General features: G+C 43.5%; 1 protein-coding gene across 1 annotated transcript in view; it reads right to left on the reverse strand.

Annotated features, from left to right (window-relative positions):
- Nucleotides 1-12,895, reverse strand: part of DYTN (dystrotelin) — a 244,913-nt gene that overhangs the window by 15,036 nt on the left and 216,982 nt on the right. Inside the window, exon 12 of the mRNA XM_069221575.1 lies at nucleotides 1,712-1,871. Within this exon, the coding sequence (XP_069077676.1) occupies nucleotides 1,712-1,871 (160 nt within the window). The remainder of the gene's footprint in view (nucleotides 1-1,711; nucleotides 1,872-12,895) is intronic.

Genomic DNA, 12,895 nt, shown 5'->3' on the forward strand with positions numbered 1-12,895 from the left:
AAAAAGAATGGCAACATATTAGATGGTATGTAGACAGCATTCATTAAATCATAGCATTGAGTGATCGATCCAGTCAATAGTTTAAAAAAAAAACTCCTTTCTAGCCTCTAGCTAAATCTTTCTTAGCACCAAAGTTCCCATATAAGTTTTCCTGAAGGCCTCTAACACACATACCAGTGGCGGCTCCTCTGCTATGGCGGAGGAGCGTCGCCCCACCCACCAGCAGCAAGTGTTGCAAATCCTTTAACAATGAAAGGATAATAACCTTAGAAGTTTATTATATTTTCATTGATAAAGGGGCGGGCATTGGGGATGATGAGCCCTGAGTGGAGTGCACTGTGCACTCCCCTCAGAGCGCATGTGTGTTTGGCCAGCGGTCTCGGGCCTGCCAAACACACATGGGCACTATGCTCTATCCAGCCCAGCACTGTGTTGCGGGAGGGATAGAGCAGCCACAGGCTCCAAGTCTGCCTGGGAGCAAGCTGGCTGGGCGCTCCCAGCCAATCCTGACGTTCCTCTGAGCAGCGTCAGGGTTGGCCGCAGGGGAGGCTGGGTGCCTGTGCATTCAGCCTGAAGAGACAGAGGAGCGGCACCATGGGAGTGGAGGTACATTTTTAAAAATAAATAGTTTTATTTTATTAATCTTGCCCCCCCCTGTGTGCCGCCCCGCCCCCGTAACCCATGCGAGCCGCAACTGACACATACCGTTGGTGCATACTAAAGTTTTTTTTTTATCAGATATTGTGCTTTGAGACTGAGCACTGACAAGGCCAGCAGCACAATCTTGCAGCTCCTTCAAAGCTCCCAGGAAAATCTGAAGGTGTCTCTCTTTGAAGATGTCCTTGCATCAGATATAAATACCTTTTTCTTATTATTATGAAAAGGTCAGTCCAAATGATCAATGATGTTAAGTGAAAGAGGTAGCATACAAATTCAGTAGCATGTTAACTAAAATCTACCACATATTCACACTGACGCATAATATATGCGCAATGGTTGCACTATTAACTAATGTAAAAGGAAACATTCCAGGATAAACATGGCATTAATACTAAATGAAATACATTTATAAATGAGGAATGTGCATACATGAATAAATGAAATGTGATATAATGAGAAAAGTAAACAGGAAGTCAGTGATTCCAAACTTATGGAATACCCTAAGCCCTTGCCTCGGGACAGAACTAAACTGAAGGCTCTCCGGAAAACATAAAATCTAAACTCCTCTAGTTTTCCTTTAACTGAACTACCTACAGAGAAGGGGTTGTGAATGAAGAATGTTGGGAGTTATATATAACTAATGGACTCCAATTTCAATGCACTACCAAGCAAACGTGATAACACACATCAAAGCATTCCAAAAGGACCAAAAAGAGACACGCATCACTTTTTAAAACTCCAAAATAAATAGAATTAATAAACAATTTGAGTGAATTAGAAATTCTGAGCCAGAGTGTTAGTGAGTTAGTCTGAATGTCAGCATGAGTGCATGTCCACGAGTTAGAGCCAGTTAAGTGAATTTCCATGGTGCAATTAATGAGGAAATGAATCACAATGTGAGACTGAACTACAGAGGGACTAAATCAAATAGCAAGAGAGAATAAAGGCACAAGGATCCTCATGAGTGACTGCACACGCACCAACATCACACCCAACCACACAGATTGAAATGTATACAGATTCAGTAACTAATGTGGAATGAGCCTTGTACCTGCATGGTTCGGCTCAGCCTCTGCAGCTCAGTCTGCAGCCATTCATTGTTCTGCATAAGGACCTGCATCTTTGCCTCCAGCCGGCTGTTCCTTCCTTCTTGAGATTCATGCAGGAACTGCACCTTGTCGGTCCACCTGTTTATTTGCTTTCTTAAAACCCTGGTAAAAAATACAGGTCACTGTAAATCAGTGTTTAAACTTGATCAGTGTTATACGGGAGTATTTGCAACTATTATTATGGATGACTGTCTTCGTCTTGAGGGTGCACTCATATAGTAGTAATGATTGTTTCTACTGCCTTTGCATCCAGTGAAGACTGCCTGCTATTTAAATGGATATTATGTTTTTTGCAGACCTGCTCCTAAAATTATGCGCATATTGTGATTACTTATTTAAAACAATTTAAAGTACTACATACTGCTATTTTGCTGGCATTTGTTTAGGACACGTTTGCCACTGACCTGGCTACTTAGGGTTGTGGCATATCTTGAATTTGTGTTTCCGCACAGCTGTGTTTCGCGCAAACGGGAGTTGGAATTGCAGATCTGTGTTGTATGCATGTTGTGAGTAGTTGTTTTTAAGGAACCATGTTAGGCAGTGTAGCTTAGCAGTGCTCTGCAAGAATGCAATGTTTGTCAAGTACCGAATGGTTTGGGTTTGTCAGTCGTCCAATGGGAGCCATAATAATGCTTTTAGCTTGCTCCTCCAATTGTGATTTTACAGGGCAACTTGCGTGGCATGGGCTGCCCTTGCCAAACCGCATATCAGAACCGAAAGAACACCCTTAGACATCAGCATTGTGAAGGTCACCAACTTCATCTCCCATATTCCACACTTTAACCATGTAAAGTGTTAGGAAGTCGCATCTGTTTACAATATTAAGATTGTTTTACAATATTAGTGGACAAATTAAATCCAAATAGGTAACTTATTGAAATAATAACAATGCTAGACCATCTAACAGTTTTACCTACATTAGTAGATACTAATAGTGTGTAGAGATCCCTGTGGCAGGACGAAAGCCTCTACCTAAAGCTATATAACGTCCTGCTATCTACATCCTATTGTTATCCAGTTCTGCCACCAGCCACCACTTCGCCTCTTAACAGAAGGAGAAATATCTCCACTAGGAAGACTGGAAACTGCATCCCTCCCAAAGATTAGCTAGTTATTCCCACCACTCATAATTTCCACAAAACGTACTACTGTAGAGCCTTGTACAATTTTAATGAATGAAAGTTGGTTTTGCCGCTCTCCCATGATGTGGCCGTCTGTATCCCGATCAAGGGGTATTTGAACAGAAAATAGATTCTATAATACTGCAGTAAAACTATTGTTGTCCACAATATTGAAGGTAAATGTATAATTCTTCTAAGTTTGTTATATTAATATCGAAGTATAATATATCATTTACTACAACAAAGTGTTTAAAACTATTTGTAAAGTATTGTTTTATGTTTTAAATTTATTCATTATTTGTTAGATTACTTTTTTATATTGATTATTAATAAACGTATAATAATTTATCCTTTTTTAAAGGTTGGGAGTATTGGGCTATTGGACTGGTAGTGTTTCTTTTTAAACTGTAAATTACTCTTAACTGATTAATATGTTAATTATGTGTGCCTTAATTAATATTTTTAGTTTTTGTTCACATATTTAATTATTTTCAAATGTTTTTGGTAAAATACATTTTTAGTTGTGATATAAACGAAATGGGTGGGTAGTATTTAAGTACAAAATATGTTAATTGAGAAATTATCATTATATTAATTATATAAGTGTTTAATTGATAAATATAAAATTACATTTGATTATTTTTCAGTTATTAAAATATTTTGGATGTAGGCTTTAAAGGGAGCATGGGTGGGTAATGACTTTAGGAAATGTGTTTTAATTGGTATTCACTGATTTTTAGATTATTTTTGTTAGTTTCTAAACATGATCAGCTTTTTCAGTTGTGTTGATGAATTTATTCATAAACATTTTTGCACTTTTGGTTGTTGGTTTTATTGGGCGATTGTGTGGGTAGAGGTTTTGTGTTATTAATGATAAAAAAGTTAGGGCCAGATGTATGAAGCCATTCTGCATGTGCAAAACACTCACTTTGCAGAATCAGGCTACTTACGACCACAAAAAGAGCCCGATTACGGGTTTGGTCCTAAAAACCCTAAGGGGCATATTTATACTCTGTTTGCGCCGGAATTGCGTCGTTTTTTTTACGCAAATCCGACGCAAAGCTAACTCCATATTTATACTTTGGCGTTAGACCCATCTAGCGCCAAAGATCTTGGAGTTTGCGTCATTTTTTAGCGTGGACACCTACCTTGCGTTAATGATATGCAAGGTAGGCGTTCCAGTCTAAAAAATGACTCCAAGGCACGTGCGCCTTATTTAAACTCCCGTGCAAAAATGACGCACGGGAGTGGGCGGGTCAAAAAAAATGACGTCCAGCCGCTTTTGCGTCATTTTTTAACGCCTGGTCAGGGCAGGCGTTAAGGGACCTGTGGGCTCGGAAGGAGCCCAGAGGTGCCCTCCCATGACCCCAGGGACACCACCTGCCACCCTTGCCCACCCCAGGAGGACGCCCAAGGATGGAGGGACCCATCCCAGGGAACTTAAGGTAAGTTCAGGTAAGTATATATATATTTTTTTTTTGTGGCATAGGGGGGCCTGATGTGTGGCCCCCTACATGCCACTATGCCCAATGACCATGCCCAGGGGACATATGTCCCCTGGGCATGGCCATTGGGCAAGGGGGCATGACTCCTGTCTGTGCTAAGACAGGAGTCATTTCAATGGGGATTGGTAGTAAAAAAAAATGGCGCAAATCGGGTTGAGGCTGACTTGCCCCATTTTTTGACGCCCAAGCTCCATTTTCCCCTACGCCGGCGCTGCCTGGTGTGGGTCATTTTTTTTGACGCACACCAGTCAGCTGCGCCGGCTAACGTCATTCCATAAATAAGGCGCCCGCATGGCGCTTTGGAATGGCGTTAGCCGGCGTTAAAATTTTTGACGCACAACTGCGTTGGAGCAGTTGTGCGTCAAAAAGTATAAATATGGCCCTAAAAGTCCTAAAAAGACCGCTGCACCGGCAGTCCCTAGACCGCCGTATTACGACATATACAGGCACAACCGCTGCCCGCCGAGCAAAAATACAGACTGCCAGCAGCACAGTGGTCTACTATCTTAGCAGTCCAACCTCCAGCACCTTCACCATTATGGCCAACCACCGTGCCTTTTACAAACACAGTCAATGTGGTGGTCCCCTTGAGGTGGTAAGCCAGCGGCAATCGACCGCCATGGTATGCGTTCAGCAATGCAACAGGCAAGTGCCTATTGGAAGAATTGAAAAGCAACACAGCAGACACACATTGGCCCAGTGGACACACCTGCAAAGAAGACTATAAAACACACCACTTCACAGACCACAACCCTTTGCATCTCCACTGCAAGACACAGAACAGAGACCAACAGTTTTTGAAATTTTGATAGATTATGCACCCCTTTTTTCACAATCCCATTTAACACCTTGCACACACTTTTGTCCATTCACTCCCTATTTCACTTCCCCTGTAAAGTAAGTCCCTGTTACCCCCTTGCATTTTCCACCATGTCATGTCCCAAAAATACCCGTTATTCTGAAGATGAGTTGAGAGTCATGGTGGATGAAATCATAAGCGTAGAGCCACAATTGTTTGGAGCCCAAGTCCAGCACACATCTCTGAGTAGGAAAATTGAGTTTTGGCAAAGGATTGTGAACAGAGTGAATACTGTCGGCACCACCCTGCTCACAAAGGAGTGCATTAAGAAGAGGTGGACCGACCTCAGGGGCATGATGCATTCTCTGTTCTCCAGGCAAACAGATGGAGGTCAACAAGACTGGTGGTGGCCCTTCCAGTGTGCCATTAATACTCTTTTCCTGGGGGGAGAAGTTCATGGCCATCCTGCACCCCGAGGGTTTGACAGGAATACGTGGGGGAGTGGAGTCTGGTAAGTTACAGCACTAAAACTGTTGCAAACTGCAATGTCCTGCATGCTCTTTGCTCAGCTTTTGCCACTGTGTTGTTCATGTACTTCACCAACAGTCAATATCCAGAGTATCTGAGATGTAACACTGTCAATGTGTATTGTTGGACCCAACATCACAGCTACCAAGGTCCATCATATGCCATAAGTCGAAATGGTGCCTCTAAGTCTTTCAATACCAAAAAATCACCCCAGGGCTCATGGTGTGTCCCAACATGGAAATGTATACTCCAACCTAATTGCAGTCTGGCTACTGATATGTAATACCCAATATTTGTCTAGTGTGTGAAGTAGCGGGAGTGATCTGACTGCAACTCCCAGAAGGCCCTGTTACTGTGACTCCAACCGCCAGCCCACTGTTCACTTGCCCAAATACACTAGTTTGTAATTGCTAAAGTGCTCTTCACTAACCTGGGAGTATAGCAATTGTCAAGAGTGTGAAGCAGAGGAGGAGACCTGACTGCTAAGAGCAGGAGGCCCAGATTCTGTAACTGCAACCAATAGCCCAGTGTTCACTTGCCCAAATAAACCAGTTTGTAATCTCTCTGATGCTCTTCAATCACCTGGGAGTATACCATATGTCAAGTGTTATGATGTAGAGGGAGTGACCTGACTGCAAAGCCGAATAACCCATATTTCTGTAACTGCAACCACCAACCCAGTGTTTACCTGACCAAAACCCCTGTTTGTTAACTCTCAATTGAAGTGTACTCACCTGAGAGGATATCATATGTCAAGTGTTATGAAGTAGAGGGGAAGTGAGCTGACTGCAAAGCCCAATAACCAATGTTTCTGTAACAGCAACCACCAGCTCAGTGTTCACTTTCCCAAATACCTCTGTTTGTTAACTCTCAATTGAAATTTATTTACCTGGGAGTGATCAATATATAGATCATGCTCAACCTAGAGATGTGTCTGTCTACCTTGCTCCATCTTGACCTGCTATCCCAAGATTAAACTGTGGAGGTGTAATGCTATTGGTATTTAACCACCAGCTCCATCTTGACCTCTGACTCCATTTTGTGCTTAGCTTCACATACTGTCAGGTATTTTTCCGCGCACAGCTTGCGCAACATGCTTTTGCTCTTTCTCACTGAAGGATGGGTACATAACATGGAGGAGTGAAGAGCACTGATGATAAGATGTACCAGGTTGAGAATGTTTATTGTAAGGCAGGGAACAGTTCGGTCTTGGAAAAACACTTTGAGAGTTGAACAGTCTCACACATGCTCCTTTCCAACACTGACCTGGTGTGGCGACCGTTTGAACAACAACTTACCAAATGGGAGGGATGGTTTCTAGAATTCTCCTCTCCAGCTTGTTTAAAGTATATAAGGGGAGGAAGCTTGACAACCGGGTTAGAAGAAACTCATTTCTGAGGGGGGACGCCTTGCTCAGAAGGATCCCATATGATTGGAAAAACTCCCTCTGTCTCAGTTGTGAGGGTTCCTCGGCCTGATGGTGGCAAAAGGGATGATGTCTCTGACAAGCCCCATGGTGATGCATTTTTAATTCTTATTTTTAGCTTTACGTTGCGCATGTGTGAATACGTAGACTATATATATATATATATAAAATTATTTAATAACCATTGTTGAGTTCTGTGATCATTATTATTTCACCGTTGTGATTATTTTTAGAATTGCACTTGCAATACTGCCTTTAAAATAAAAGCTCACATTATTTTTCATCTGTGCATGCGATTTGAGAAGCGTCTTAATAAATTCATTACTGAGACTAAGAGTGCTGCATTCTTGACATTCCTTTCATTTCATTGCAGTCTGAAGTAAAGCAGAACAGGAGGACAGTGATGTTCCCTTACCAAGTGGGTATGTCAAGTATTCCTAAGGCCTTAAGCGGCATCACCAGATTGGTAGCAGCAGCAAACACATTGACACAGCACTGCACACATGATGGCTGCAATTACATATACAACATAGTTCTGTGTTTGCCTGTATCTCACTCAACTAGGCCTCCAAATGGTCAAAGGAAAATGTTACCTCTCCACTGTGTTGGCTTCACTGTTGGTAAGATGTAATTTTCATTCCATCAATCAAAATACAACGAATCTTCGCATCTAATGAGCAGCTTGAGTCTAATAGTTTAGAAAATCTTCACACGTCATGTCAAATACTCCAATCGGATGGTAACATGGCACAATAGGCTAACCTAATACTTAAGAATGTCCAATGTTTCTACTTACTGTAACACAAAACCTTTGGAGGTAGATCTCACACTTCAACCAGTAACAATCTACTTCCTTCATCAACAGGTTGAGCTGTCACTGGGCACACCAAGTCCACCGAATAGACTCCCACTACACCTCTGGATGAAGCCCTCAGTGATGACCACACTCCTGGACTTGTGGACGTGGAGGACGGTCCTGGCCCATCCAGGGAACCTGGGCAGATTGCAACAGTGAGTCATACTGTGCCCACAACGACACCTCCCAGCTTTGTTGCATCAACATCACAGACAACAATGCGCGCCCACCAACCTGTGTACCTTTGACAGTTTCCACCATCTTGTTCCCCCCGGTCCTGGATCCTGAGGTACAACTCGACACTCCTGACACTGAGGTCTAGGGCCCACTTGGAGATGTCACCCTGTGCCAAGGGCACATGCTCCTGGGGCTACGGTGCATGGGAGGGATGCTGTGACCAGTGGAGTGAAGCCACTGGGGCTGCTGTTGACCTGGATACCCTCAGCCATGTCTTGGGTGTCTATCAGGAGTCCCAAGGTATGATGGGCCATGGTTTGACTGAACTCCAGTTAATCAAGCAGCTGCAGAGGATCATGATTACAAAAATGGATGCCCATAATGACAACATGGGCACCCTATCAGAGGTGCTGATGGACATCAACACAACCCTGAGCAGGGCTTTTACACCACCATCTACCCTTTCCTGGGGGCCAACTACATCAAGCCCAGGTATATTTGTGGCAGCTACAGGAAGGGAGGCCCTACCAGTGCCACAACCAACCTCAGACACCCCAGCCTCTGCAGCAGCTGTTTCACCCTCTCCACGTAAGCAGGGGCATCCATCAAAGAATCCAGGAGATGGGGATGGCAAGACACCCACCACTGCCAGCAAGTAACCTCTTCCTTAATGTCCTCCTTCGTTTGCCACACATTCACTCTGTGGACTGATCCTTAACCACATCCTATTTTCAGTCGGAGGAATACTCTGGACTTTGGGCTTCTAATGGTGTAGCATCTACTCCAGTGATTTCAACCACTATGACTGACCCCTTCATTTCACATTTTTGTTTCTTTATGTCCCAAGTGTAATTTTCTGTATGAGCACTGTAATAAATACACCCGTCACAAAGTCATTGTCTGCTGTCGTAAATTTCACATTTAGCTATGTAGATACGTAAGACCATGTGAACGTGACGATGAAGATACAACTTATTTGTGAAATTAGCTATAAGTTGCATGTACAGAGTGTGAAGCTCAGGATTACAGCCATTACATACCAGCACATAAATACAAGTGTCTTGTTGTAGAAAAGATGATGTTACATTGTTCAGCACATAGGCTGTCAAGATATCAGTAACAACGAAAGTGACACATGACCATATCAGACTACGTAGGCCACAACATATACTGTTACAGGCCCCCAGAACATTGTAGGAATGGACATATCAGACAGTGTCCTGTTACATAGGAACATTTTGGATATGGTTGATGTTGTGAGCTGGAGCCAGATCCCCTAGCTCTCAAAAGGAAGCCCACCTCATAGGATACAACACCCAGACAAATGGCAGTACAACAGTTCATGATCACAGGGTCATTACAATACAGTGTTCCTGCATCTGGTGGTATGATATAATTAATTATCAGTGATGTGCCATAGGCACTTTGACCTACAATAATTCAACACATTAACAGCTACACACAGTTCAAACCAAATGTGACTGACATTAAATTGGCCTTCCACCACATTTTCACACACCACATGATGGCACACATGATGCATCATGGCCACCATACAACAGTGAGCAAGTCCCACGAAGCCTTCTGCACTTTCATCCTATCACTGTGCAAGATGTCTTGACACAGGTCATCTGTACCCAAAGTCTGTGATAAACATTCCCCGGAACAATACATGTCCACTTCGTATGCCTTAACAGCACAATGTACCTGCCAATGTCACAACTCTGAAATGCCTAAATGAAGATCTCATAATGAAGGTGTCTGAACAAAGAACAAATCAAGGAGTATAGTTATGAAACATACATATGACAAAAGTCACATAGCAAATGTCTGGAGAACAAAGACCATCAGAAAAATCAGACACAACCAAAGCAACATAATCAAAATGTGAATGTGTCAAAAGCTTGCACATCAAACACCCTTTTGAATATTTTGCATGAGCATCAGCTCCCTAACTATTTCTTTAAAAAATACTTCACACATTATCACAACTAGAGTTCATTGGGCAGTCAAAGCCATGTCATCTCATGACATACACTCATGAGTAGAAGCTGTTGATGAGATCGTGTCACAAGTCAGCTCCCTCCTCTTCACCACAATCATCTTCAGTTGGCATTTCAGGATTCTCACACAGTGGCACCTCAGGCTCCCCCTTCTCTGGGATGTAAGGGATATTCCTCCACAGGGCAATGTTATGAAGCACGCAACATGCCATATTGACCTGACACACCTTCCCAGGTGAGTATAGGAGGCCTCCCCAGTCTTGTCCAGCGAAATCTGGCCTTCAGGAGCCCAAAAGCCCACTCCACTACCCGCTGTGTTCTTCCATGGGCCTCATTGAAGTGGACTTCCCCTGGCATGGTTGGATTAATCGGCGGTGTTAACAACCAAGGACGGTTTGGGTATGCTGAGTCTCTTGTTTTGGAATGAGACAAAAGTGCCACAATGAGTCACTCACTTCATGACATTGCACAAACAAAATCAGGACAGATGTGACTTGCGAACCAGCCAGGCCCTCTCTGGTTGCAGTTGTGACATGAGCTGGGGTATGAATCTGATACGTATTACAAAGGAATCATGGGCTGATCCAGGGAACAGGACACAGATATTTGAGATGTAGAGATCTGACAAGCAGACAACTTGCACACTTATAGTGTAGAAGTTCTTCCTGTTTCGATAAACTTGTTCACTGGCCTGTGGTAGCACCAAGGCAATATCGGTGCCATCAATGGCTCCCACCACTTGTGGGAGTCAAACAAAACCATAAAAACCACCTTTACAGTGGCCAAATCCTCACATCTGGAGATCCTGATGTAGCCGTCAATGTGTTTCATCAGTGCTGATAGCACATCTCTAAACACACCACTGAACATAGGTTGTGACACGCCACCAGATATGGGCAATGTGTGTTGGAAGTGTAATACTGCCATGAGTCTCACAATGTGTAGTATACATGTTGGGTTGGTGTTTTCAGGCATTAGATCTGGCTCCAACTGACAGCATAATTCCACAATAGTTTGCAGATTCAGACGGAACTGTTTGATAAAGTAACATTCTTTTATAGTTTGAAGGTCTGGCAATGGACGGTAGATCGTAGCTTGTCACCTCCTCCCTCTCACAACATGAGTTTGAGCATTAGTCACTGTGTTCACACCAACATACATGATATATAGGACCAAACCCATGTGACAAAGCAGGAATGACTGGAAAAACATTGCCCCTATTACACATCAAAGCTGTCTCCTAATCAAGGCCGAAATGTGACCCTCATGGCTGTCAACACACGTTTCAACAACATATATTTGGGCATCACCCAACTATCTGCTCCTCATGTGCCCCTCGAAATTTGACAGTCTGTTCCGACCACCAAAAATACAGTCACCGGCAGTGAACCGGGAACCGCCATTTAATGCCATCAGTGACCAACAACACACTGCACTGTTGATTATATAGTAGAACCTACCCGACAAGGTTGTTTTAGGATGTTGGTGATGATCATACTCATATATTTGTGTTGTGACACATTTATCAGGGCCCAATACTGTATTTCCAGCTGACCTACTTTACTGGACATTAGGAACTGTCCACGGCCACTGGCGGAAGTCATCTGTGCAGTGGGCGGTTTTGCCATAGGCTAACGTTATTGCCTAAGATGGTCGCGGGCCATTGGCTGTGCCTGTCAGTGGTGAAGACCACGTACATGGTGTACATGTACACCACATTTTGCAAATTCACACACTTGACTCCTGACACTGCTGCATTCAACACCACCACCAATTCAGCTGCTCTGTGCCGCCTCTGGGAGCAATCATGCCAGGCCAAGAAGGTGAAAGGGCCCTGCCTTCTCTTCTGAGGAGCTGTAGGTGCTTGTTGAGGAGGTCCTTTCCCTGTATGTTCAGCTCTATAGCTCACCGAAGGAGCAGGTAAGAACATCACAGGCATATTTGACTCTTTTCAACTCCATCCTTCCCTTCCTAAGAGCTACAATGTGCCTCTGTGTGCCAGTTAGACTTTTTGGGTGCCTGTTGTCACATTTTGTGTGCCATAAATGGGATGTACATGATGCAGGTAGTGGAGAAAAGTAATCTATGTATTGCACATAGAGACTGTGTTATGTAAGGTGTAGGCCTAGAACATCATTGTGTTGCAATTATACATCTAGGGAAGAAGACTTTACAGCCATACAGTGACATGTCTTTGGATATGATGGTTGTAAATGTCAAGTGACATGTATGTGCATCACAGCATGAGCTGTCTGTGTATACTGTTTGAGTCATTTGAGGATTTTGTAAGCAATCTGTACAGTGCCACAGATCAGTCAGCCCGCATCTGGCATTGCCAAACTGTTGTATGAGACTCATAAAAAAAGCTCACTGTGCCCTTCAGAGTGACACACACGCCACAAACCACATAGAGGATGGCAACATGATATACTGTCATGCATGGAAGTGATGGACATGTGAGTGTCATGTAGGTTGTGTATGCTCAGCATGCAGAGACCAAGGCCTGTCAAATGTAACTTCCAGTATGGGACATAGGCCAGGCTGGGGTAGAGTTACTGTGGCTATGCATCTGTGGTACCATGCCCACTCCCTGTAGAACTGCAGATCTTGGCATGTGGCAAAAATGAGTCTCCAGTGGCAAGACTTGCCTGAAGGCCTTTATCCATTGACAACAATAGGAATGGATACTGAGGTAACTGACCTAGTAAATA

Source organism: Pleurodeles waltl, chromosome 3_1 (genome assembly GCF_031143425.1).
Source record: "Pleurodeles waltl isolate 20211129_DDA chromosome 3_1, aPleWal1.hap1.20221129, whole genome shotgun sequence".
NCBI classification, from domain to species: Eukaryota; Metazoa; Chordata; class Amphibia; order Caudata; family Salamandridae; genus Pleurodeles; species Pleurodeles waltl.